Source organism: Rana temporaria, chromosome 4, assembly GCF_905171775.1.
Source record: "Rana temporaria chromosome 4, aRanTem1.1, whole genome shotgun sequence".
NCBI lineage: Eukaryota > Metazoa > Chordata > Amphibia > Anura > Ranidae > Rana > Rana temporaria.
This window is the reverse complement of record NC_053492.1, coordinates 387471444-387498418: the sequence shown is the minus strand read 5'-3', so window position 1 is coordinate 387498418 and position 26975 is coordinate 387471444. Positions and strand designations below refer to the sequence as shown.

The following is a 26975-nucleotide window of genomic DNA, read 5'->3' as shown; positions in this document are numbered from 1 at the left end:
TTATGAAAGGTTGAAAATTACCTTTAGGATAACTTTAGGATTGTGCTGGGTTTGTGTACCCAATATAGAAGCTTGATAAACGTGTGCAAAAGCCCCTTCTCCAAGCAAATGATCAACGTGAAAGGACTTGGATCCTAAAAGAGAAGTGCCATTACAAATCAAACATTTGTGACCAATACCGCGAGAAGAACGTTCCACTGTACACAGCGAGTCTGCCTTACCCAGCTTTGCCTCCATTTTAGCCTTGATGGATGGAAGGTTTGTTTGCCATTGATGGTAGTTGTTTAGGGAACTCAGTGGTGTGGGCAATTCTGACAGAAGGCAGGCAATCAAGTTGTCATCCCAGGCATTTTCAACCACTACTTGTTCTAAAGAGAAAAAAAAAAAAAAAAACTTTAAGATAGGTAAAAAGGAAATTGGATTACACATTATAAGTTATGACTTTGCCTGGACATTGCTGACCATTTACCAAGTCGTGGAATAGTGTGGTCTTGGGGTCGGCCTGCCTGGGCAAGTTCCTTTTCTTCTCATTCCTGGTTCCTTTTCTTATACCCCATACTTCTCTTTTATACTAGCCCTCGTTATCCATCTCCTCCTTACTACTTTATTGGTACAACTATCCTTTATCAGTGATGAACACTGCAACGGTCACCACCGTCTACGACCTTCCATCAACCCACGGCAGCTTATCTAACACTCCAAAAATCCAACAGACATCCTATTTCCCAGAATAACGAGACTTGCTCTGTTACTGGTTTCAAAATATATGAACTCTTTTAATGGTTAGCTCTCAAGTTTATATACAGTTTTCAAGGCATGTTTCAGTGATCACAGGAACAAACTCTTCACCCACCCATCACACCCTGGGGGGGCTTCAATACACCTTCAGATGGCCAATTGCTAAACATTCCAGACTTTTCGGCGCCGGTCTATAATTAACATGACCTAATCACTGCCCCTTAGAAGTCACATTCCTTCATTAACAGAATTCAACAAAACACCATCACACAATGATTTCCCCTCAATCCACATCTGTAGTCAGACGGTCTGTCTCCGACAGAAAGGTATTCACACCTGAGCATCAATAGGCTTTACACAGTGTTATCACACAATGAAAGGCCTTTCAAGAGCCAGCCTCATTTAACATGTCAACAGTCTACACAGAGAGATGAGTCATAGAATAAACCAACACTTTGCAATATCTCCTGCAATATGAGCTGCAATATGAGCTATCAGTAATGTCCCCTGTCCTGTAATTTAGGATATAATTTCTCAGTCACCCTATGGCCCTATCAGACATAAGGTGACCCTAGACATAAGACTCCTTGGTGACGCCGGTACAGGAGTACCCCTCATCCTTCCAAAGTCTCTGTTTGTCACGGATCATTCTGTTAAACACCAATTGAAAGTTTATTGCACTACATAGAAATAATCATTTGGCATCTGCATACAACTGTAGAATGGACAGGGCAGCATACAGTATTTACATCCCATTAACCTTAACATTAGCACATCAGATTGCAGGTCTACATAGGTGTCAAAATCTTTAGTACCAATGGCAACATCACACAGAACAGATCTACTGGTGGGAACTAGTGGGAATAGGCACCAGGTATGGCAAGTTTAGTGTTCACGTTAGGGTGTACTTCATTACCAAAACACAAGCTGTTCATACCATCCATGTGAACAATGAAGGTACTTCGGGTGAAGACCTTGGCTCAACCACTACTGGTCATAGGCATCTGCCTCAACTGCCCTTAATGCGGTAGTAAAGTCAAAAGTTTATGTTTGCCCTACAGGCAAAGCACAAGAGCTCGCTGCTTTCATTGAACACAAAGTGATGGTGATGTAGGTCATAGTGGCCAAACACTCCCCTCATCATATCAGTTGCGTCACACCTCAATAGTATAATAAGAAAACATGTTGACTCTTAACAAGAATTTTAAGACGCATGCATGTTTTCAACATCTCCAACAGCCCAACTCCAGGCAAAAAAAAAAAAAAAGTTTTTCCCATGCAGGGGGGCTGTGCCTCAACTGCTCGTTTTGTACGTGGAGGAGAAAGCTGTATACTCACCCGATTCCTTCCCCACAATACAGCGGTGGACTAATTCTGACGTCCTCACGTCCAGAGCTGGTCTATGGGCACGATGACTTCAGGAGCAGTCCACCGTACAAGACTGCAAGGGGGGGGGGGGGCACAGGGATGGATGGAGGTGGTGAGAGTTTGCTTTGAATATTAAAGTGGATGTAAACTCCTTTCATAAAATCTGTAATTTAAGTAAGTTTTCTCCTTCACTGATGGGCATTGATGTGGCACTTATATGCAGCACTTATGGGCACTCATAGACAGCACTGATCAGAGGCTCTGGCAGTCATCACCGATGGGCACAGTGTGCCTTCCCCAATGGGTAATGATTGCCCTCCCTGGTGGGCTCTAGTGGGCTTACCTGGTTGTCATCCCTGATGGCCCTGGGTATGCATTCCGGGGGGGGGGGGGGGGGGGACTGCACTGATAACAGGTGCAGCTCCCCTGCCAGGTGAGCAGCCGATCGGCTCCCTACTCGTGTGTCAGCATGAGTAGCGGAAAAAACGACATACAGCTTTTCCAGTTAGTTTACACTGATCAACTGTGATTGGACACAGCTGATCACGTGGTAAAGAGCCTCAGTCAGAAGCTCTTTACCTAGATCAGAGATGCGGTGTGTCAGACTAACACCACCGATTTCAGCTTATCCTGCTGGATATCATATGACGCCCAGTCATGGTTAACTGAACAACTGTCATTCTGCTATAGGCTGGGTGGGAAGTGGTTAAAGAATTAAATAGTGTTTTTGGTACTCACATGCAGTGTAGTTGCGCTTTAAGTGGCATTTTCTAACATGTTTAAATCATATGCTTTATATTTTAGAGAGGTTTGAAAGGAGCAAAAAAACATCACTTTTCTAGCATAGACTTGAACAGAATAAAACGTCTTTTTACCCCTTTTGGGAAAACCAAACATGCCAAGGATAGAAAAAACACTTACCTGGTGCGTGAACTTCTGGCGGATTCTCCTCCTCTAGTGTAAACGGCTGTGTTTTTACACCCCAGGGATCTTCAATATCCAATGTGGTGCCCTGTAAGGTCTCTGACAGTTTGCAGGCTGCCAGGAGATGTTCAGCATTCTCTAATTCGACATCCTCAACAATCTCTGAACTCTTTGTAGGAAAAATGCTGCATGAAGAAGGTGAAGGGGCTATTTTGGAATGTTCTGGGCTGTGTTCTTGAATGGGGCTATAAAAACAGGAGAACAGCATACATTGATATTACCCACATGACACAAGAGTAAAACATAAAAAAAAAGTACAATTGAAGTGTGCCGTACCTGAGCTTCCTTATTTTTGATGGCTGGACAATTTTATCATCAGAAGAATCTAAACCCACATTACTGCTGCTGTCCGTACCCGCTTCTATTGCATTTTCTGTCAAGGGAGAAACATTTATAGCAATAACAAAACCAAAAAACAATTGCAAGAGCCCAATGTGCTTTTATGTAAACTGCTACATTTTTAATGGTTGATCCAAGTTTTACCTGTAGAAACTTACATTGTCCATTCAGCAGCACTGGTACTACATTAGAGCCGCCACAAAGAGCCCAGAGCTTCTGGTTATGGGGGAATATGTGACCTCGCCTCATGATGCAATGCTCAGACTTGGCAGCCAAATGCCAGCCCACACATTATGATTTATTAAAATGGACACATCTAAAACTGTGCTTGGAGGGTTCAACATGGAGCTTGAAGGGTTAGAACAATGGAGATTGGTGAGGGGCTCAGGGAAGGGGAGTAGAAGCAAGTCAAAGGGGTTAAAGATTCTCCCCCTCCCTTACTATATTCCTTCCCCCTCCTTTTGTGCATCACCCAGCACAGAGCCCGGGATCCCGTACTAGAGATTGGGACCTGGATCTTCCTATTCCGGGTCACCTGATCGCTGTGGTAGCTCTGCCGTAGTCGAAAGCGTAAAAAAAAAACAAAAAAAAAAAAAAAAACGGACAGTCTGCCAAGTATTACAACATTCTTTAGCAGTGGAACCAAGTCTAAACATTGTAACAATTTATCCTCTAGATCAGGGGTGTCCAAACTTTTTTCAAAGAGGGCCCGATTTGATGAAGTGAACATGCTTGAGGGCCGACCATTTTGCTTGACATTTTTTGAACCATTAAAATTAAATGCAAATTAACTAATACACTGCCCAACAAGAATTCTCATGCCTTTGTGGCTGTGTTTGGTCAAGAGTCTAAGGATGAGCTTGGGCGTGTTATTTGGATATACCGTATTTATTGGTGTATAGCACGCACCTTAACTTTAAGAGAGAAGTTTCAGGGAAAAAAATTTAATTTTAAATAAAGAATTGTGAAGCAAAATAAGGGTCAGTGCAGATCAATGCAGCCTGATCAGTGCCCATCTGCAGCCTCACCATTTCCATGAATACAGCCTTACAAGTGCCATGAATGCAGCCTCACCATTGCCTGAATGCACTCTCTGAATGCACGATGCTCAGGGATTTGTTGGGGGCTTCAAAAGAGATATATATCCAAATTACCAGTGGGGCCGCATTAAACCGGAACGCGGGCCGCAATTGGCCCCCGGGCCGGACTTTGGACATGCCTGCTCTAGATCAAAGTAATAGACTTCGTTGTGTAAAGCCCTTTTCAAAATCGTGCGATTTAACCGTGATTTTGTGGCCACGATTTTGGGAATGCCTGTGTAAGTGGCATCAAAATCAGACCAAAGTAGTGCAGGGACTACTTTGAAAAGTCGGAACGACTTGAAGTCGTACTAATATGAATGGTTGTCATTGGAAATCATGGGAAACCACTTGTCATGCTACTTTGCCATCACAAATCGTGGGACAAGTCGTATGTGTAAGAGGGGCCTAATGTGGAAAGTTTAACCACTTAAATACTAAAAATTTATATATATATATATATATATATATATATATATATATATATATATATATATATATATATATATATATATATATATATATATATATATATATATATATATATATATATATATATATATATATATATATATATATATATATATATATATATATATATATATATATATATATATATGCTGTTACTGATCAAAATGATTCTGTTCGATCAATCTTTTTTTTTTTTAATCGATTCATCGACTAAATTCGATTAATTATAACGCACATACAGATCCAACTACTTTTAGCTGATCTCCTTGCAGGCTGATTCCCAGTGCAGCTACCAACCACTGGAAAGATGGATAGCAGGATACACAAAACACACAAAGGCAGCGCTCGATGGGAATAGCATTAAAACTTTTATAGTCTTCAAGTGGGTAACCAAATAAATATTGCACTGGAGATAAAATCGATGTAGCTACATAAACTGTAAAAATGGTGCGAGTAATACCAAACGGTACCAAAAGCAGTCATAAAAACATTCAGCCAAGTATGATACTGGTATCAAAATGTGTACAACGATACCACTGCTCAATCCAGATGGAGGAAAGGTCAACATCAGTCCGTTGGCATGTAGATGTCCCTTGAAGGGAACTATCACAACTCCCAGTGGATGGTTGTAGAATCCCAGGTTGATAGAGGGAAGTGTAACAGCCCTTGCGTATGGCAGATAGTAAGGTCCTGCCGGCATGCAGATATGAAGGCACAGCAAAGGAGCCCTTCAGATGGACACGGCAAGCCCCGCCGGTGTCCGTGACGTTACTGGATCTCCGATGGGAACTCCCTGAAGGCCCAGAAGCTGTCGGAGAGGTGAGTACCAATCAAAAGAATTTTAATCGATCAAAAATATTTTGATCGATCAAAAAACATTAAAGATTAATCGATTAATTAAAAGTTAATTTGCACAGCCCTAATATATATATATATCCTAGAGTATAAAATGGTGCAATATTTTATGTCACACTGTATTTGCACAACGGTCTTTCAAATGCATTTTTTTGGGGAAAAATTACTTTAATGAAAAAAAAAAAAAAAAAAAAAGAAAGAAAGAAAGAAAGAAAAACACTAAAATCAGTAAAAGTTGCCCAAAGTTTATAGTATAATGTGAAAGATTTTATGCTGTGAGAATCGCAATCTTTATTTTAAGCAAAAAAATATTGCGGTTCTCATTTTGGCCAGGTTTGTGCAGCTCTACAAGCTATCCTAAGCGATAACCATTTACTATCAAATGAAAGCCCAATTTGTCCTAAAAAGAAAAAAAAAAAAAAAAAAAAAAGAAGAAGGTATAATACACCTGGATGCACAAATTAGTTTTGATATGTGCAGTTTTACCAACACATGTCAAAAGTTTTATATTTTATTAAAAGATTTTGTAAACTGGTCATTTTTCTCCTTCATTGATATGCGCTGATGAGGCGGCACCGATAGGCTGCACTGATGGGCACAGGTAAGGCGGCACCGATAGATGTTACTGATGGGCACAGATAGATGGCACCGATGGGTGACAATGATGGGCAGCACTGTTTGAGGCAACGATTAGTGATTTTTAGATTTTACATTGTGGGCACCGATAGTTGGCACCGATAGGCGGCACAGATGAGCTGTCCGCAGCTCTCCCTGACCGGGACCGATGTCCCGCTGTCTTCTGCTGGTGATCGGCTTTTTTCCTCCTCACGCTATCAGTGTGAGGAGAAAAAAATAGCCAATTACCGGCTGTGTTTACATCACATGTTCAGCTGTCATCCAATGACAGCTGATCACACGGTAAAGGGTCAGGACCGATAGGCTATCTGATCACAGAGCAAACCGCGCATGCCCTGCATGGGGCGCGCAGGCCACTGGAGCATGTGAGGATGTCTATTGACGGCCTCCCAGTAATTCAGCTAGCCGTCATTTGGCTATGGCGCGGACGCGAGGAGGTTAAGATTGTTATCAGTTTTGGTACGATTTATATAGGAATTAGATTTTGTGCCAAAGGTGAACTTGCACTTTAAAATTACATCTCAGCTGCAATAGAACTTATTTTTTTAGCTTGTCCAATGGTTCAGTTCAAGTTCACACCTTTGAATACAAAATTACAAAATGTACAAATGATACAGACAGCCCATATACAGTAAAACCTTGGTCTGCAAGCATAATTCATTCCAGAAGCTTGTAATCCAAAGCACTTGTATATCAAAGCATTTTTTTTTTTTTTTTACAGAGTATAAAAGAGAAGAGAGGCACCTCTAAGTGTAGCAATAAGTTGCCAAATGTTGTTCCCTTATTAAATGTAACCATATTGGTACACTTAGAGGCTCCTCTCTTCCCTTTTATACTCAGTTGTGACATGACGCTACTCCTATCAAGACAAAATTTATTAAAACATTTTGCTTGTCTTGCAAAACGCTTTGAAACCAAGTTACTCTCAAACCAAGGTTTTACTGTATACGAAATCTCATCTGTCCTTTGCTGTAATTCGTATTGAAACTCCTATAACTTGTCGCCATAACCGTGACTGCAAGTAGATCTGAAATGAAGAGCTACAGAAAGCCCTAGTTTAAACTAACTAAGCTACCGTATTTGCCGGCGTATAAGACGACTGGGCGTATAAGACGACCCCCTAATTTTCCAGCTACAATGTTGGTTTTGGGATATACTCACCGTATAAGACGACCCCTCGCTGTGCCATTATTACTACATGCCTCGCTGTGCCATTACTACTACATGCCTCGCTGTGCCATTACTACTACATGCCTCGCTGTGCCATTACTACTACATGCCTCGCTGTGAAATTCCATTCCCTACCTTCTCCTGTTTGCAGCGTACAGACGGCGGCCATCAATTATACAAAAGACGTGCCTCCTCCTCAGGCTGTTCCGTGATAGGCGGAACACAAATTTTCCCAGCAGAGCCTCTGTTCAGTGTTCCGCCTATCACGGATATCTTCTTGTCCGAGTATGAGAAGGCATCCGTGATAGGCGGAACACTGAACAGAGACTCTGCTGGGAAAATTAGTGTTCCGCCTATCACGGAACAGTCTGAGGAGGAGGCGCGGCTTTTGAATAATGGATGGCCACCTTCTGACACACAGGTACCCAGCGTATAAGATGACCCCCAACTTTTGAGGAATTATTTTAGCTGCCAAAGGTCGTCTTATATGCCGGAAAAAAAGGTAGTTAGTACAAATGCACTCCAAGTCCTATTAAACATGAACGTGTAAAACATGGAGTTTATTCTCTACCTTTATCCTCCAGGATCTTCCAGTTTTGCTCAGGCTGCTTGCTGCTAGAGGGTGTAGATGCAAATCGAGCAGATAGTGCGAAGTCTCCTGTAGTATTGGGACAGGGGGCCAGCGTTTTGTTACATCGAACAGCCCACACGGTGCAGTCATCTACCAGAGATTCAGCAGCCTTCGCCTCTTCCTATAAAAATGTGGTTAGAAAAACAATAAGTTAAAATTTTACAACAGACAACTGGCCCTCCTAATAATTGTTCTGCAAAACAGATATTCCGGCCATTACTCTGCTTAGTAATACCTGCTGCTATTCCCGTTAAACTAGCAAATGCGTTCCAGTCACTTATGTTGTGAATGTTAAAGTGGCACTAAAAACTCAGGAAAAAAAACTTTTCAGAGTGTTATAACCCCTTGTCCGTTTCGGGGAGATTTACCTTCACTTCCTGGCCCAGAGCCGACACAGGAAGGGAGAGGAAATCCCAGTAAATAAAAGGGAATTCCTTGGGGAACCTCTTTGAAAAGGTAGATAAGATCCAATTTGTTGTTAAAGGGTTGGCCATGTTTGGTCTTCATGGTCCCACCAAGAGCATAGTAGTCATCCCCTCTCACACCCGATTATGGACCATGGACAATTGGGATGCTACTGTGTATAGAGCAGTGCACATGACTGCAACCAATATGTACGGTTGGTTTCAAACAAGCAGAAATGAGGGGAGGAAAAGGTGAGGTTCAGGAGCTTGCAGAGGGGGTTAGGGTTATGGTTAAGGTTAGGGGACAGAAAAAACACAGTAAGAAGATTTCATGAAAAATAGATTACTGGGCCAATAAGTAGTGAATGTGAACTATCTTTGAAAAATAAGTATATTTTTCAGTGTCATATAAAATCCCAACTCCAGGACGGGCAAACACTTGACCGTTTAAAGCAGTGGTCATCAACCCTGTCCTTAAGGCCCACTGACAGACCAGGTTTGCAAGATAACTGAAATACATCACAGGTGATATCATTTGCTGCTCAGTAATTGCAGTATTCTAGTCTGCATCTCCCCAAGGTAATACATAAAACCTGGCCTGTTAGTGGGCCCTGAGGACAGGGTTGATGACCACTGGTTTAAAGGACTGCCCTACACATATATACTGAGGCAGGGCGGCCCTTAAGCGCAAATCATGTACGTAATTTTGTTTTCTTCTGCTCTAGGGTTGTGCGAGAGCCAAGGGTTGTGAGAGAGTTGGCGAGAGCCAATCAGCAAGTCCGGCGGACCCGATGTCCACCAGAAACCCAGTGATCATCCCGAGGGATATATGTAAATAAGGCAGATCGATACACACGATTGGTTAACCAGAGGACAACGGTCTGATGGACCGTTTTCATCGGTCAAAACCGATCGTGTGTGGGCCCCATAGGTTATTTAACCATCGGTTAAAAAAAAAGCCAACTTGTTTTAAATTTAACCTATGGATGCCTAACCGATGGGAAAAAAAACGATTGTTAGTAGGCACAACCATCGGTTAAAAATCCACGCATGCTCAGAATCAAGTCGACGCATGCTTGGAAGCATTGAACTTCGTTTTTTCAGCACGTAGTTGTGTTTTACGTCACCGCGTTCTGACACGATCGGTTATTTAACCGATGGTGTGTGGGCGCGACGGACCATCAGTCAGTTTTATCGGTTAACCGATGACAATGGTCCTTCAGACCGTTCTCATCGGATGGACTGATCGTGTGTACGAGGCTTAACAGTGCATTTTTTTTAGCACTGATCAATGGTCCCCAAAAAGTGTCAGTTAGGTGTCCGATTTGTCCACTGCAATGTCGCAGTCCCGCTAAAAAAAAAATCGTAATTGTCGCCATTACTAGTAAAAACAAAAAAAAGTCCATAAATCATATTGTTTGTAGACACTATAACCTTTGCGCAAACCAATCCTTATACGCCTATTGGTGTTTTTTTTTTAAATATGTAGCAGAATACATATTGGCCTAAATTGATGAAGAAATTCGATTTTGGTGTGAGTTTGGGGAATTTTGAAGATAAAATTACAATATAGAAACATATTCCAGGCTTCAGGTTATTACAGGTGGCCCTGTGATTAAGGCTTAGAAACAGGAGTCAGGCACCACTTTCTACAGAGACATTATAATAGAAATAATGGGACTTCACAAGACAAAAAGTAATTCTTGTTTCCGTCGGTCCTACAGGCAGGCTTTTTTTTTTCCTTTGTTACCGACACTTCCTTTAAATGGGTTGTAAAGGTTCGCCCTTTATTTTCTAAATTGGTTCCTTTAAGCTAGTGCATTGTTGGTTCTCTTACCTTTTTCTTCGATTTCCCTTCTAAATGTCTTTTTTTTTTCTTTGTTTGAATTTCTCGCTTCCGGTTTCTCCTCAGTAAGCTTTCCACCATCATCTGAGCGGTGGAAAGTCATTTAGAACAGCTCACTGAACACCTTACTGAGGAGGAACAGGAAGTGAGAAATTCAGACAAAGAAAAAAACATTTAGAAGGGAAATGGAAGGAAAAGATAAGTGAACCAACAATGCACTAGCTTAAAGTAACATATTTAGAAAATAAAAACGAACCTTTACAACCCCTTTAAATAAAGACCATTTCAGAGAATAGCAGCCTTGAATCAAAACTATGGATTACCAGGATACAAGCAAATCAAATGCATTGCTATAACAAACTCTACTCTGTCTGCATCTCATTAGATGAGTCACATTAGTGAGCAGTAACAGGGCCCGTTACTCCTAAAGGCAAAAAACAGCAGCAGTCCAGCTGTATACTCTGGCGGCTTTGCATATACTCAAATAACTGAAATGTCATTGACGATACAGAAGTATACCATCACAAAAATTATTAGCAAAATAATTGTACCGCAAATTGGAACTTACACTTTTAATAGCAGGTCTGAGTGCAGGACGCTCTCCAAAAGTCTTCACCTCTGTTGGTTTGACTTTAGAAGGCCTGAAAAAAAGAAAAAAAAAAAGGGAGGAGGAGGGAGGGTGGATTGGGGCAAGATGAAAAAAATTAAATAAAATCAGCATACAACTAAACAAGCTGTACATGAACAAAAAAAATGACCAGAGGCGGTTCGACAGCTAAAGCCGACCAGAGGCGGTTTGATTTTCTTTACTTTAATCCGTGGTTGCAGGAAGAAAAATAAATAAATAAATAAATAAATAAATAGATCGATCGATTCTCCCCCCCCCCCCCCCCCCAACACAGTCAGGGCTAATCCCTCCGTGGAGCTATCGTGTCCTCTTGGCAGGGGGAGAACACACAGTGATTATTGCTAGCAACTATAGCCGCTGGATGCCCATACATGGTTCAAACTGTCTATGGTCGGCTTTAGCGAGTATTAACCTACAAGCATACATTGTGTGATCTCTGAAGAGTCAATTCCCATCATGCATGCTTATTGCAAGTCAATAACTTATTAAAGTGTACGTAAGCCATAACAAAGAACTTCTCTCATTTACTGTATATACTCGAGTATAAGCAGATTTTTTTCAGCACATTTTTTAGGCTGAAAAACGACCCCCTCCGCTTATACTCGAGTCAGCAGTAAAACAGCGTGCGTTTCCCGCTGTGTAATCCATGTGCAGCCGTACTTTTCATTAGTAAAACAGCGTGCGTCTGCCGCTGTACAATCCAGTCTGTTTGGCCGTCCATTGTAAGAAAGCCCCGCCTCCTCCTCGTCTGATAGGTGGAACACTGATAGAGGAACACTGATACGATGCTGGGAAACTATCAGTGTTCCACCTATCAGACGAGGAGGAGGCGGGGCTTTCTTACAATGGACGGCCCAACAGAATGGATTATACAGCGGCAGACACACGCCGGTTTAACTTTTTTATATATTTTTGGGGGATATTATAGCAAAAAATATTTATTTTTTAAAATTGTCACCCTATTTTTGTTTATAGCGCAAAAACTAAAAACCGCAGAGGTGATCAAATACCACCAAAAGAAAGCTCTATTTGTGGGGGAAAAAAGGACACCAATTTTGTTTGGGAGCCATGCGCACGACTGCGCAATTTTCAGTTAAAGCAATGCAGTGCCAAATCGCAAAAAGTGGCCTGGTCTTTGACCAGCAATAAGGTCCGGGGGTTAAGTGGTTAAAGGATCACTAAAGGAATTTTTTTTTTTAAAACAAACATGTTATACTTACCTCCACTGTGCAGCTCGTGGCACCCAACCTGGTCTTCTGGGGTCCCTCGGCGGCTGTCTCGGCTCCCCCCGCAAGGACTCAACACCTTTATTCGAGCGAGAGAGCATGGTGTCGAGTGCTTGCGGCGCGTTCCCGTGATACAGCCGGCGGCCATAGCTGCTCACTGTATAACTCGGCCCCGCCCCCGGGGTTGCGTCATTGGATGTGATCGACAGGAGCGCTGCTTTCAATCAACCCATGAATGAGCCGGGAAGACGGCCGAGAAGCCTGCTCATTCACGGCGTGGGACTTTCGAGGGGTCAGGTAAGTAATCGGGGGGGCGCCAATACTCGGATGTTTTTTCACCTTAATGCATTAAGGTGAAAAAACATTTACCTTTACAAGCCCTTTAAAGCATATGTAAATATGCAATGTGCTTATTTTTTTTTGGAGGCCAGAATAAAAAAAATACACGTGCAGGCAGCTCCCACATTTCGGTATAATCAGATTCACTTTAAAGCGCAAGTACATTGTATATAGACTTATCTTGCATGTTAATTATTGCTGTGTATGAAGAATTTTTAAACTTTCACATGCATCATTTTGTGTTATATAAAGTTGTACAGTAGCTAATTAATGGAACAACAATTTTGCACCCTATCTTGCAAGGCAATGGCTTAATATGCTAGTTATGCATCACACTCACCTTGCAATGAAGCCCTCCAGCGCTGTGTTACCACTGAGGGGACCGACATCTTTCCCCAGCTTTCTGGGTTAGTGCGCTCAGGGTTGTGATTGGCCCTGATGACGTCACTTCCGCACATGTACGGGGAGCCCTTGGTTCCAGCACAAAATGCCAGACCTTCAGAGCGCATGCGCCGATGACGTATCTGGCTGCATCCAGCGTGAAAATCTCCTACACAGCGCACGTTTAGGAAATATTAATTTTAGCTACAGGCAAACCTTATTATAGGCTTACCTGTAGGTAAAAAATTGACCAAGTGGGGTTTACTACCACATTAACAGTTGTAGGGACTATATTGTGCAGAAATTACATTCCTTTTAATCAGATCCGCAGTTTGAGAACCAGCAGTGAAATACTGTGCACCAGAGCAGGTATTTGTAAGCAAAAATGTCTGCCCATATGTATAAATTATCAAACTCCCAAAAAAATTTTTTTTCGACACACTTTTTTTTTTTTAGAACACAACAAACCTTACTTTCATTTACAGCAGCCAGCACATGCTAGAATTAAACAACATGCTTAAAAGGGGTTGTAAAGGTACAATTTTTTTCCTAAATAGCTTCCTTTATCTTAGTGCAGTCCTCCTTCACTCATCCTTCGATTTTGCTTTTAAATCCTTATTTCTTCTGAGAAATCCTCACATCCTGTTCTTCTGTCTAACTCCACACAGTAATGCAAGGCTTTCTTCCCTGGTGTGGAGTGTCGTGCTTTGTGTTAGTGGGGGTCCCAACTCTCCTGTAGTCCAAGAGAGGGAGCGAGCACAACACTCCACACCAGGGAGAAAGTCTTGCATTACTGTGTGGAGTTACAGACAGAAGAACAGAAAGTGAGGATTTCTCAGACGAAATAAGGATTTAAAAGCAAAATCGAAGGATGAGTGAAGGAGGACTGCCCTAAGGTAAAGGAAGCCATTAAGGGAAAAAATAAAAAATAAATTGTACCTTTACAACCCCTTTAAGCTGGTCATAAGTGGATCAAGATTCAGACAGTTCAGGAGGGACCAGACAACTTTAGATCCATCTATGGCCATTTTAGCAATCAGCTTATGTTGAACAAGAACGTTTGAAAATTTTAATTCGCTCAATGGATGCAGCCATTTGGCTACAGTACCGATTAGTATAGTCGCCTATATTTTTGATAAAACAAAATTAGTCCCGATCTATAAAAAAAACGGTCTTTCAGAAAAACTTTACAAAAATACTACAACTTACTCATTCGGTTTAGCTTGATCATCTTCAAAGATGCAGAAAACAGATGGCAATGCTGGAGGAAGATTATGTAGTCCTAGAAGGCCATCCGCATCTGAATTATCTACAAAAGGAAAAAAAAATCATTACTCTTAAAGGTGCAACTCATCTTTCACAGTAAAAACAAAAAACACACACATACATTGTACGTATTGTTAGCAAACTTCATCACACAGTCCTACCTGGTGCCAATTTTTTTTTTAAATCTTCTATTTATTCAAAGGAAACAGTCCCTGGACCCATGACACGTAATAAACAAAGTATCGATGTATATACAGTAAAACCTTGGTTTGCGAACATAATTAGTTCCAGAAACATCCTTGGAATCCAAAGCACTTGTATATCAAAGCATTTTTTTTTTACAGGGCATAAAAAGAGAAGAGAGGCACCTCTAAGTGTAGCAATATGTTGTACCTTCATTAAATGTAAACATATTGCGACACTTGGAGGCTCCTCTCTTTTTCATACTCCGTTGTGACATGACGCTACTCTTATAATCAAGACATCGTTTGTACATCAATGCAAAATTTTATAAAACATTTTGCTTGTCTTGCAAAACGCTCTCAAACCAAGATTTTACTTGGGGGGGGGGGGTTAAAAGAGTAGCCTCTCATAGTGCAGTATATACAGGTTTACTAAAATCACACTTACAATGAGTAGAATAAAATCACAGCATTCAGAACATTCTATGAACACCGGTTTGCACTCCAAATAGGGAGGAAGTGGCGTGTTATGTTCGTCCCACCCTATACACGCTTTGTCAGGAACGTCTCACGTCATCAGGGGTCCGGATCCTACAGCATCTGTTATTCTCAGGCTGTTTTCCATCCGAGTACTAACTAGGCCCGACCCTGCTTAGCCTCTGAGACAAAATCAGGCGCGTTCAGGGTGATGTGGTTGTAGGCAACCACTAATGACGTCAGATGTTCCTGACGAAACATGCATAGGGTGGGACTAACATGACATGCCACCTCATCCTCCTGAAATGTTCTGAATGCTGCGATTTATTCTACACATTGCAAGTGTAATTTAATTAAACCTGGATATACTGCACTATGAGGAGGCTTCTCCTTTATCCCCCTTCTGAACATGGTCTGTTATAAGAATTTCAAAAGGTGCAGGAGCACCACTACGGATGGTGTACCCTGGGATGCTAATGCTAACCCAATGCTATGATTCTGGCGAGTGAGCTGCGTGTTTGTATGTTGGTTAAGAGGAGACACTAAAGGCCCTGTTGGTGTGAAATTTCCTTGGTGTTGGTGGACACAAATATTTGGAAAGAACACTTAATACCACAATAGTTCGCTGGACTTTTAAGAGTTTGTTATTTTATTTTAGTGTAAGTGAGCGTGGTTTACCAAATCATAAGCCAACAACCATCTGCATTATATAATTTTCTTTAAACAATTACAGTACTCTGAACAGGAAGCTAGAACACAATAGGTCAGTGGCCAACAAGCCGATCTTTGCGATCAAAAGAAACTTACTGTCATTTCGGCAAAGGGTCTCAAGATCAGTTTTTTTGGAAACGGTTGTTTCAAAGAGGTTTTCATCTTCCACATCATCCGGTAAAGTAGATGTCTGGAAGAAATCCATTAAAAAACCTGTAAAGAAAATATAACAATCGTGGAACTTATAACCTCAAGGCATAAATTATTTTCAAAACTTTTTATTATTGGGTACAGGAGAAATGTAAAAGCTTTCAGTACAGTGCTGTATACAGAAAGGTCAACCACCAAAAGTATGAGCTATAACATTATCTACGTTCCCACTGCAAATCAATTAGGTACGTGTTTATTGATTATTTTTCATGTGATCTAGGAAAACAGATAAATTTGCCTATTACAGTGCACAATTATACAGCCAGAAATTTCCAACAGCATGTCATAGAAATCTTGAACACTAAACAAGCAATGGAGATTTGAGCAGTATTTTTGGTCAGTTTTCCTGTATCCAGTAGGGAAGATTATCTGTATCATTTCCGGTCATACAACAGAATGTGGAAATCTCTCCAAAATTGTGGAAAATAACGAGCTGTCAAAAACGGAAAAGTAATGGCACAAGACCAAGTGGTTCAAAGAATCTGCCATTTATTTTTTAACACTTGTTAAAGGGGTTGTAAAGCTACAATTTTTTTTCTTAAATAGCTTCCTTTACCTTAGTGCAGTCCTCCATCACTTACCTCATCCTTCAATTTTGCATTTAAATGTCCTTATTTCTTCTGAGAAATCCTCACTTCCTATTCTTCGGTCTGTAACTCCACACAGTAATGCGAGGCTTTCTCCCTGGTGTGGAGTGTCGTGTTCGCCCCCTCCCTTGGACTACAGAAGAGTCAGGACGCCCACTAACACACAGTTCTTTTCTCTATCTGCAAAGTAGAGAGCGTCCTGACTCTCCTGTAGTCCAAGGGAGGGGGCGAGCACGACACTCTACAACAGGGAGAAAGCCTCGTATTACAGTGTGGAGTTACAGACAGAAGAACAGGAAGTGAGGATTTCTCAGAAGAAATAAGGACATTTAAAAGCAGAATTGAGGGATTAGGTAAGTGAAGGAGGACTGCACTAAGGTAAAGGAAGCTATTTAGGAAAAAAAAAAAAAAAAAAATGTACCTTTACAACCCCTTTAAACATTTTGGTCTGCAGAGACCAGTTTATATTCACTTATTGTTAACTTGCTAAAGCTGTTGGAGGTCTGGTCCAAGCTTACACTACTTATTCAGCAGAATACAACTCTCATAGACCTAGAATTTGCCCCCTGCTGGTTGGAGGTCATGCTCCTGTGTTCTTAGCTTCATACTGAAAAAACAGCCCTCCTGAACCTTTTTTCGTACCCTAATATTTAAGTTTCCGTCAAGTCCACGCTTTGCTTTTCCTTCCAAGATATTGTACGTATTAGGCCCCATTCACACAGGCGGACTCCGTTCCTACGGAGTCCGCCTGCTCAGTGGGATATCAGTCCGCAGATCTCCGCTGAGCCGACGGATGACAAGCTCCTCTCTGCTCACTGAGCGGGGAGGGGCTTGTCGGGCACCGCTGTCTCCTATGGAGCGATCTGATGAAAACGGACAGCATGTCCGTTTTCATCAGATCTTACCCGATCCGAATGGACGGATGGGGACGTGCCCCCCCATACGTCTGTTTTTAGCGGATCGGATAGGGTCGGATGTCAGCGGACATGTCTACGCTGACATCTGACGCTCCATAGGGATGCATGGAGCGGCCGATCAGGTCCGCCGTCAAAACTGACAGGCGGACCTGAACGGTCCGCCGTCAAAACTGACAGGCGGACCTGAACGGTCCGCCGTCAAAACTGACAGGCGGACCTGAACGGTCCGTCGTCAAAACTGACAGGCGGACCTGAACGGTCCGTCGTGTGAATGAGGCCTAAAAGTGATATTAAATGTATTTTTATTTTTTAAACAAACATGTTAAGCTGGCCATATATTATACAATTTTCGTATACAATTTTCGTATTCAATTTCCTTTAGATTTACCTTCAGCTAAGTAGTGCAAGCGCCTGCCCGATTGCATACAAATTGAAAGTGTTTAGGTTTGACCTCATTATATGGCGTTGGTAAATCTAAAGGAAAAATTGTACAAGAAAATTGTATAATGTATGGCCAGCCTTATATTTACCTGTGCAGCGGTTTTGCACAGAGCAGCCCCGATCCTCCTCTTATCGGGTCCCCGGGAACGCTTCTGGCCCCTTCCTCCTGCCAAGTGCCCCCGGAGTAAGCAGCTTGCAACCAAGCAGGCTCTCTCCTGAGACAAGGCTCTCATGCACATTACCAGATTGCGATGGTGCTCAGGAGGGGCTGCTACACAGACATTTTTTACATTCATGCATAGACTGTATGAAGGTAAAAAAAAAAAAAACTTGAGCCGTTAGAACTTTAACCACTTGCCTACAGGACAGTTTAACCCCCTTAATAACATTTTGTAAACAAGTAATTTTTTTTCCTTCACTGATGTGCGCCGATAGGGCTGCACTGATGAGCGCTCATAGGTTGCACCAACAACCAGGACACTGATGATCAGTGCCCCGATTATTAGTGTAGATGTCCCCTTTCACACTGGCTGGTTACCAGCTCTCCTCACGCTCCTCTCCTTAGTGTGAGTAGAGGACTGCCGATAACTAGAAAATCCTGTTTACACAGATTTGGACACAGATCACAGAGTGCGCCATAGGGTGCATGCAGGGAAGCGCTATGACGGGAGCACTTCAATAGACGCACTCCTGGCAATGTGTTACCGCGCTGTAGCCATCGTTTTGACTATAGCTCAGTTGTGAAGAAGTTAAAGTGTTTAAGGTAACATTTTCTCTTCTATAGTTCCCTCTGATATAGAACACTAAGCTCCCAGTGCATGTCATTTATACCAAAAATAATGAAGAAATTCCGCGCTGGAAAAATTAAACTAAATAAACCTAAAAATTGCAAGCCAGCACTGAAGGATAAATTCAAATAGAAATCCCAATAGTGATCAATGGTAATAAATGAATTGAAAAGGTCACCAAACATTGGAGAGGAGGACATTACATACGACAGCTTAGCCGTCGTGAATCTTTTTGGATTTATGAAACCAAGGTTTCGGCTCCATTAGGCCTCAATGTTGAGTTCGACCTTAATTGTTTTATCTCTAACCGTTAATTTTTATTATTCAGTAATTTTTATTATTCAGTATTTGGGGAATTTTGTAATTTTTAGTAATTTTTTAGTATTTTTATCCTTTTTTATTAATCTTAATAATATGTAACAACATATACCTTTATCTTTTACATTTTCATATGACTAGATTCTGTACACATTATTGTAATTATATATACCTATTGCAGACCTGTTCTGTATAAAAAGGGATTAAAATTGAATTTATCTCTTATGGTTCTATAAAAAATGTTTTTAATATGTTGTAAATTATACTGGATGTATCTGCTAATTTTAGTGGTATCCTTTTATTGTAATGGTGAGGCGATCGTGGTTGACGTCACGTTTAAAATAATTTTTCTAAATTATTTTATCCATGTTTTTGAAACCTGCTGGTCCTTCTTTAATTAGGTGGACAGTTTTTTCCTGTGCATTATGCTACCGCATATTAGTTGCCTTTTTATTAATTGGCCACTAGATGGCGCAGGTTAGCAGGAATTGGTGTGTTGCGATGGCAACCATACACTATATATGACGCCGCGGGACGTTCACGTTAGCCTCTCTACCCCACGCTGAGGAAGTTCCGCCCATAGGAACGTAACGCGTACGAGGGGGAGGAGCTTCGTGACGTCACCCGCGCTCGCCGACCCAACGCTGACGTGTGAGCTGTGTTAGATCCGGAAGCCCTGGAGCTCCGTGCTGTGCTGCCACGCTCTACACTCGGCTCTGAGTGTTGTTTAATGTGAGTTTATTTTGATTTTTTCATTCATTAAATCCAGTTTTAAGACAGAGAGCACTAGTTTGTCCCCTTTTTGTTTTATATAATTTCTCCGTGGTCTTTGGGAGTGCTGAGCCGTCTGCTGCCTGCTGCCTGCTGTACACCTTTTAAACTTGGAAGTGTCCTGTACTTACCTTGGAGGTTTTTCAAAAGCTTTGTGACCTAGCCATGGTCGAATGGCTGAGGTGAGGGGCCATCTGTAGTTAGTGGTGGAGGAACCTTCCTGTTGATTACCGTTTCTGATGTTTATCACGAATAGTCACTTCATTATTTGGAGCACCTTTGGACTTTTTTTCACTGATGCACTTTATGGATTTCTCTTTGTGTTATTATCAGAGTCTTAATTTTATATATTTATCTGATCACTATTTTTGTTGTTGTTTAAATTTTCATGTCATTTATACAAATATGCTGTATAATAGCTTACTTCAGAGCGGACCACGGTGTCAGGGCTCAGCAGCCCTGATAAATCATGGTCAGTGTACAGGGGGAGAGCAGAAACTGGCAGGATCAGCCAGGTATTTCAGGTGTTTTTGGGTTAACACCAAGTTCCCCCATTTCTCCTGAAAGAATAGGTGTCCTGTAAAATTTCCCTTCCCCTTCTATTCCTACAACACAACACAACACTTTTAGATGTTCAATCACCTTCTCTCCCCAGGACAATGGCCTCCATTACAGAAAGGATGAGTTAATCTTCCCAGAATAGAAGCAAACAAAAACCCCTGGCAGAGGGTCTAACCATTTCCTACTCCATCAAAAAACAAGAATGCTTTGGCTATAGACACTTCAAGTTAAGCCTGTACATGTTAGCAATCTGTGGGGGTCATCAATAAGCAAATCTTACCCAGGGCTTCCTTTGTGTTCACTGTGGGCGAGGGAAGGACTCTAGACGGAGTTGCTTGCACATATCCTAGCGATGTGTTGGGGGTGACATGAGAAGTATTTGCTAAACAACCCGACGAGTTGGCTACTGCATTAAGTAGAGAGAACATAGAACATAATTACTAATTCACAAGGATAACAACATATAAGGAATAGCTAGACAAGATCTACCATATTTTACCTTCCCTAATCGCAGGTTGTACCTTCTCCACAGTGGCACTGTTGTTTTGAATCCTATGGTAACGACACACATTGCATAAGTTTGAAAGACGGTAAAAAAAAAAAAAAACACTTTGGGTTGATTAACTAAAACTGGACAGTGCAAAATCTGGTGCAGGTCTGAACAGAGAACAATCAGTTTCCATGTTTCTTTTTGTTAAAGCTCAAATGAACAAGATAAAGTTGGAAGCTGACTGGCTACAGATGCACCAGATTTTGCACTCCGGTTTTAGTAAATCAACCCCTTCAAGTCTAAGTCATCATTAAACTTACATTGTTTTTTGGGTGTCAGAAAGTAATGTTGCCGATCCTTCCAAAACAGATGATTGTTTGCCATCAGATGTTACAGGGGCTGTGTGCTGAGAATGATTCACCTCCTGCTCAGCTCTTCTGCTAGTTTGGACATCTAGCATTGGGACTTCAGGCCGAGATAACAGATGACCAGATGTAGAGGGGTTGTACTGTGATGTGGACATTTCTGGTGAAACTGATGGATGTGCCACAGGAGTCATAGTAAAGGGAAAGCGAGTAAATGATCCTGCCATGTGCGGCTGATTTTCATTCTGGACCATAGACGTCCCTACAGGTGTCAACATGCTGTAGTTTGTCACCATCGGCATCTGTTGAGTCATATATAAAAAAAAAAAAAAAAAAAAAAAAGGTTGCTAGGCATTAAAACATATAAAAGCAAAAGCAACAATGCTAAAGTGCATGTCAAGCCAAAGCTTTTTTCAAAATATTTTAATTGAAGTTTATCAGTTACAAGATAAGCAAGACAAAACAACATTAGAACAGTACATATAAAGAATGCAGGGGTCCTGGATATATGACGTGTACATACATACATACATACATATACACACACACACACACACACACATATTATATATATATATACACACATACATATATATACATATACACACACACACACACAGTTTTGATTAATCGGATAAAAGCCTTAAAAAATAAAAAAAAATTATGAAGAAAGATTATGTGCAAAATTTTATAACAGAAAACTGAGAAAACCCCATTTTAGAACAATTTCGTTTTTTTTCCCCAGGAGGAAAAAAAAAACAAAAAAAAACACAAATGTAATTTAAAAGTGCGACAGCTGCAAATTGGCCTGGGCACGAAGGGGGTGAAAGTTCCCCGTATTAAAGTGGTTAAAATAATGGCGTAATACCACTTTTAACCATAAGGTGGCAGACAGTTGTAACTCCCTGTCGCAGTAACACACAGATGGCACTGCAATCTCAAGTAAAAGGGATTTCATACCGAGTGGAAACTGTTTTGAAGATTATCTGAAAGTTTTAATCACATTGGCACTGAAATTAGAAGCAGAGGTTAGAAGTGCAAAAAAAAAAAAAAATACTTCTCCAATTACGTGTTTAGTGATCTGCTTGTATCATGTGGAGCCATTATATATCAGGGCTTGACAAATTTGCTTGGAATCTAGGAGCCAGCTAAAAAAGTTAGGAGCCAGAAACGCACCCCGTCCCGCCGAGTTCACGCGCAAATGCATATGCGAGTAGCGCCTGCATATGAAAGCGGTGTTCAAACCACACATGTGAGGTATCGCCATGATTGGTAGAGAGCAATAATTCTAGCCCTAGACCTCCTCCAACTCAAAACATGCAACCTGTAGAATTTTTTAAACGTCGCCTATGGAGATATTAAAGGGTAAATGTTTGTCGCCATTCCACAAGCAGACGCAATTTTGAAGCGTGACATGTTGGATATCAATTTACTTGGCGTAACATTAGCTTTCATAATTTTTATATATTATATATTTAAAAATTGGGCTAACTTTACTGTTGTCTTATTTTTTCCCAAAAAAGTGCGCTTGTAAGACCGCTGCGACAGAAAGTATTGCAATGACCGTCATTTTATTCTCTATGGTGTGTGTGTATGTATGATAGATATTTATATTTATATATATATATATATATATATATATATATATATATATATATATATATATATATAAAATGTTTGGGGGTTCTAAGGGAAGGAGATGGGCGGGCAATGAAAACAGGCATGGAATCTCCATTAGCATTGCTGGTTGTCTTGTCATACCAACGGCCACCACAAGAGGGCGCCTGATTCCAGAAAGCATAGGGTTGCAGAAGGCCGCAAAGCCGTGGCCTCAATTACCGGCCAGCGCCCGACTCGACAGAATACCCCAGCTGTGCCACCCCAGGTCGCCAATTCTAGTCGCAATTACGACCTGGCGCCTGGGGTTTGTCGAGCCCCGATAGATATATTGATATATCTATCCATCTATAGACACACACACACACACACACAACAATTACCGTAGCCACGCAAGTTTAGTTACACAAAATCCAACTCTAAATAAAAAATTAAAACAGGCAGTTATTGCAGGGCCATCAAGAATCGCACTTACTGCTGCACTGGGCTCAGGGGTAGGGTTGTTTGTGGCCCTCTGGACATTTAGCAGGCTACTCAGTTGCTCCATCTTCTGTTTCAACATATTTTCTCTGAGAACAGCCTCCTCTTTGACCTTAATGTATTTTTTTTCATCTTCCTCTGTTAATGGAAACACAACATTTATTATTTTAATACCTTTCAGTTTTCTATATGTACCTTATTTTAAACAGTGATTTCAGGATCTCTGTGCTTCTCTATGCAATGCAGGCAGATAATGGCTGGTGGAAGAGGCTGGAAGGGCGCTCTATGTACAGCGAGGGGAAAAAAAAGTATTTGATCCCCTGCTAATTTAGTACGTTTGCCCACTGACAAAGAAATGATCAGTCTATAATTTTAATGGTTAGGTTTTTTTTTTTATTTTTTTTTTTTAACAGTGAGAGACCGATCCAGCAAAAAAAAAAAAAAAAAAAAAAAAAAAAAATTTCAAAAAAAGTAATATATTGATTTGCATTTAATGAGAGGTATTTGACCCCGTCTTAAAAAAAAAAAAAAAAAGAAGAAGTACTTGGCGGCAAAGCCCTTATTGGCAATCAGAGGGCAGACATTTCATGTAGTTGGCATCCAGATTTGCACACTTGAGGGATTTTGTCCCACTCCCCCTCTTTGCAGATCCTCTCCAAGTCATTAAGGTTTTGAGGCTGACGTTTGGCAACTTGAACCTTCAGCTCCCTCCACATATTTTCTATGGGATTAGGGTGTGGAGCCTGACTAGGCCACTCCAGGACCTTAATGTGCTTCTTCTTGAGCCACTGCTTTGTTGCCTTGGCTGTGTGTTGGGTCATTATGTGGAATGCCCATCCATGACCCACTTTCAATACCCTGGCTGAGGCAAGGAGGTTCTCACCCAAGATTTGACGGTACATGGCAACGTCCATAGCCCCTTTGATGTGGTGAAGTTGTCCTGTCCCCTTAACAGAAAAACACCCCCAAATCAGAAATGTTTCCATATTTTATGGTGGGGATGGTGTTCTTGGGGTCATAGGCAGAATTCCTCCTCCTCCAAACATGGCGAGTTGGGTTGATGCCAAAGAGCTTGATTTTGGTCTCATCTGACCACAAGACCTTCACCCAGTTCTCTTCTGAATCATTTAGATTCAGGGGTCTCAGGTGGCCCACCAGCTGTTGCCAAACTACATGTCCCATGAGGCATTGCAGGGCTGACAGTTACAAGCATGACTCAGAGGCAGAGGCATGATGGGACTTTGCAACAGCTGGAGGGCCGCCAGATTAAGACCCAAAAGATGTTCATTAGCAAACTTCAGACAGGCCTGTACATGTGCTTTGAGCAGGAGGACCCTTGCGGGCGCTGCAGGATTCCAGTCCTTCATGGCGTATTGTGTTATCGATTGTTTTCTTGGCAACAATGTAAAAGCACCTCCCCCACAGTACACAAGCACTGGCTAAGCACACAGTTAACCCTTTGATCGCCCCTGATGTTAATCCCTTCCCAGCCAGTGTCATTAGTACAGTGACAGTGCATATTTTTTTAGCACTGATCACTATTAGTGTCACTGGTTCTTAAAAAGAGTCAGGTGTCCGATTTGTCGGCCACAGTATCAGTGTCGCACTATAAGTCGCTGATTCCCGCCATTACTAGTAAACAAATAGTTTGCAGACGCTATAACTTTTGTGCATTGGTTTTTTTTACGATTATTGGGATTTTTTTTTTTTTTGCAAAAATATGTAGCAGAATACATGGATAGGTTTTATAGCATAAAGTAAAATTATAATTTTTTTTTCAAAATTGTCGGCTTTTTTTGTTTATAGTGCAAAAAAAAAAAAAAAAAAAAAAAAAAAAAAAGCAAAGGTGATCAAATACTAAACAAAAGAAAGCTCTATTTGTGGGGGAAATCTTTTTGGGGTACAGCGTTGCGTGATCGCACAATTGCCAGTTAAAGTAATGCAGTGCCATATCTCAAAAAAATAAAAAATAAATAAAAAAAAGGAGGCCTAGTTATTAAGGGGGGTGAAATGGTTAAAGAGATCTTTTCATTTCAGGTGACATGAAAAGAAGTGTGTGAGGGAGGTGGAGGTGAGCCTGGCTCTGGCCTGAAACAGCAACACTCAAAAAGGCTCAACATTACCAACTGAAGCTGTGCTACAGTTCTCTATATCAGGCAAAATACATTTCTTCAAACCTAGGAATGCCGACGACCTGGTTGAGCAGATATCGGACAAAGGTTTTTGTCATGTGTGCCATTGGGGAGATTTACCTTCACTTCTTGTCCCCAAAGCACAACAGGAGGTGGAAGGAAATCCCTGAAAATTAGGGGAATCTCTTGGGGGGGGGGGGGTCCCTCTTCGGCTCTCCTGGCCCCCCACAGCAAGGCACCCGAGTCGAGCTGCAGCTCCATTCAGACATGGAGATGTGGATCGGCCCCGCCCCTCTCTCCTCATTGGCAAACTGCCTTTAATTGACAGCAGAGGGAGCCAATGGCATCGCTGACAATGAAGAGGGAAATCCAGGATGGCCGAGGCAGTCGTGACAATCGCTGGATAGAGAGGGGGCTCGGGTAAGTATGAGGGGGGCTGCTGCACGAGAAGGCTTTTCATCTTAATGCATAGAACGCATTAAGAAAAAGAGAACTTCTGCCTTTTCAACCCCATTCAGCCCTTCGCACCCAATGGAAACAAATCTAAATGCCCAAGCACAATTTTGAAACATGTGTTTGTAAAACTATACATATCATCACACCTACTTTGTGTATTCAGGTGGATTATACCTTGCTTTTTCAGATACATTTTGTGCTTTCTTTTGATGGTAAATGGTAATGAATATCTCCTGACTTTATCAAAGTAAAACTGGCGCAAAATAGTAAAAACATACATGTAGCTGTATATATCTTGCTACTACTAAAACCATCCACCAAAAGACAACCCAAAATAAAAATAAAAATATATATATTTCAGTGTCGGTTCACACTTGAGCGATGCAATTGTGATGCAAATTTTTTCCTTGCGCGTTTGGTTATAACCAGCGCAATTGTAATGCAAATTCATGAGAATTTAATGTGCTTATAATGTAAATTAGGCACAGATGCGATTTGTGCTCAGGCCAATCGAAAAGGCAAAAAAAAAAAAATGGCTGTGAACTTCCTGTGCTCTTCCCCGTTTTCTTTTGTGGGGAGAGGAGGAGCTGCAGGTGAATAATTTGCACATATGTGAACCAAACAATGTGATTCCAGAAAGATTTACATTGAGGTCTATGGAGACTATATTCGCAACGCTCTAAACTCGCACAAGACCCTTTTTTTCCCCATCACATTGCATTCAGAGATGAATCGCAACGCATTGATGTGAATGACTATCATTGAAAACAATTACTTTTTGGATGACATGCGAAATCTAGTTTATGATTAACGCATCGCATTCGGTATCAACTCGCACATGCGTGAACCAGCATTTAGATTGGTATATTAATTGCTTTGTGACCATTAACCTCTATTATGTAACAGATTATCTTTTTTTCTGGCACTGACCTAGATCAAACCTTGATCTGGATATTTTTTTAATTACATATTTTATTTAACACACTTTGTGAGGGAGAGAGACAGAGATAGAGAGAGAGAGGGGGGGGGGGGCTTCACTGTGACTGATCACTGCAATAGGCAATCAGAGGCTATCACAGCGATCAGGTAACCCGGAATTGTGAGTTCCAGG

The 26975-nt window shown here is 41.4% G+C and overlaps 1 protein-coding gene across 1 annotated transcript in view; it reads right to left on the bottom strand.

Moving 5' to 3' along the window:
• BUB1 (BUB1 mitotic checkpoint serine/threonine kinase) overlaps positions 1 to 26975 on the bottom strand; it is a 61820-nt gene that overhangs the window by 17808 nt on the left and 17037 nt on the right. The window contains exons 9-20 of the mRNA XM_040351096.1: positions 23272 to 23414; positions 21135 to 21481; positions 20824 to 20876; positions 20605 to 20730; positions 15828 to 15944; positions 14305 to 14404; positions 11090 to 11162; positions 8212 to 8392; positions 3367 to 3463; positions 3028 to 3275; positions 222 to 368; positions 22 to 134 (exon numbers count right to left, since the gene is read on the bottom strand). Of these exons, the coding sequence (XP_040207030.1) occupies positions 22 to 134; positions 222 to 368; positions 3028 to 3275; positions 3367 to 3463; positions 8212 to 8392; positions 11090 to 11162; positions 14305 to 14404; positions 15828 to 15944; positions 20605 to 20730; positions 20824 to 20876; positions 21135 to 21481; positions 23272 to 23414 (1745 nt within the window). The remainder of the gene's footprint in view (positions 1 to 21; positions 135 to 221; positions 369 to 3027; positions 3276 to 3366; positions 3464 to 8211; positions 8393 to 11089; positions 11163 to 14304; positions 14405 to 15827; positions 15945 to 20604; positions 20731 to 20823; positions 20877 to 21134; positions 21482 to 23271; positions 23415 to 26975) is intronic.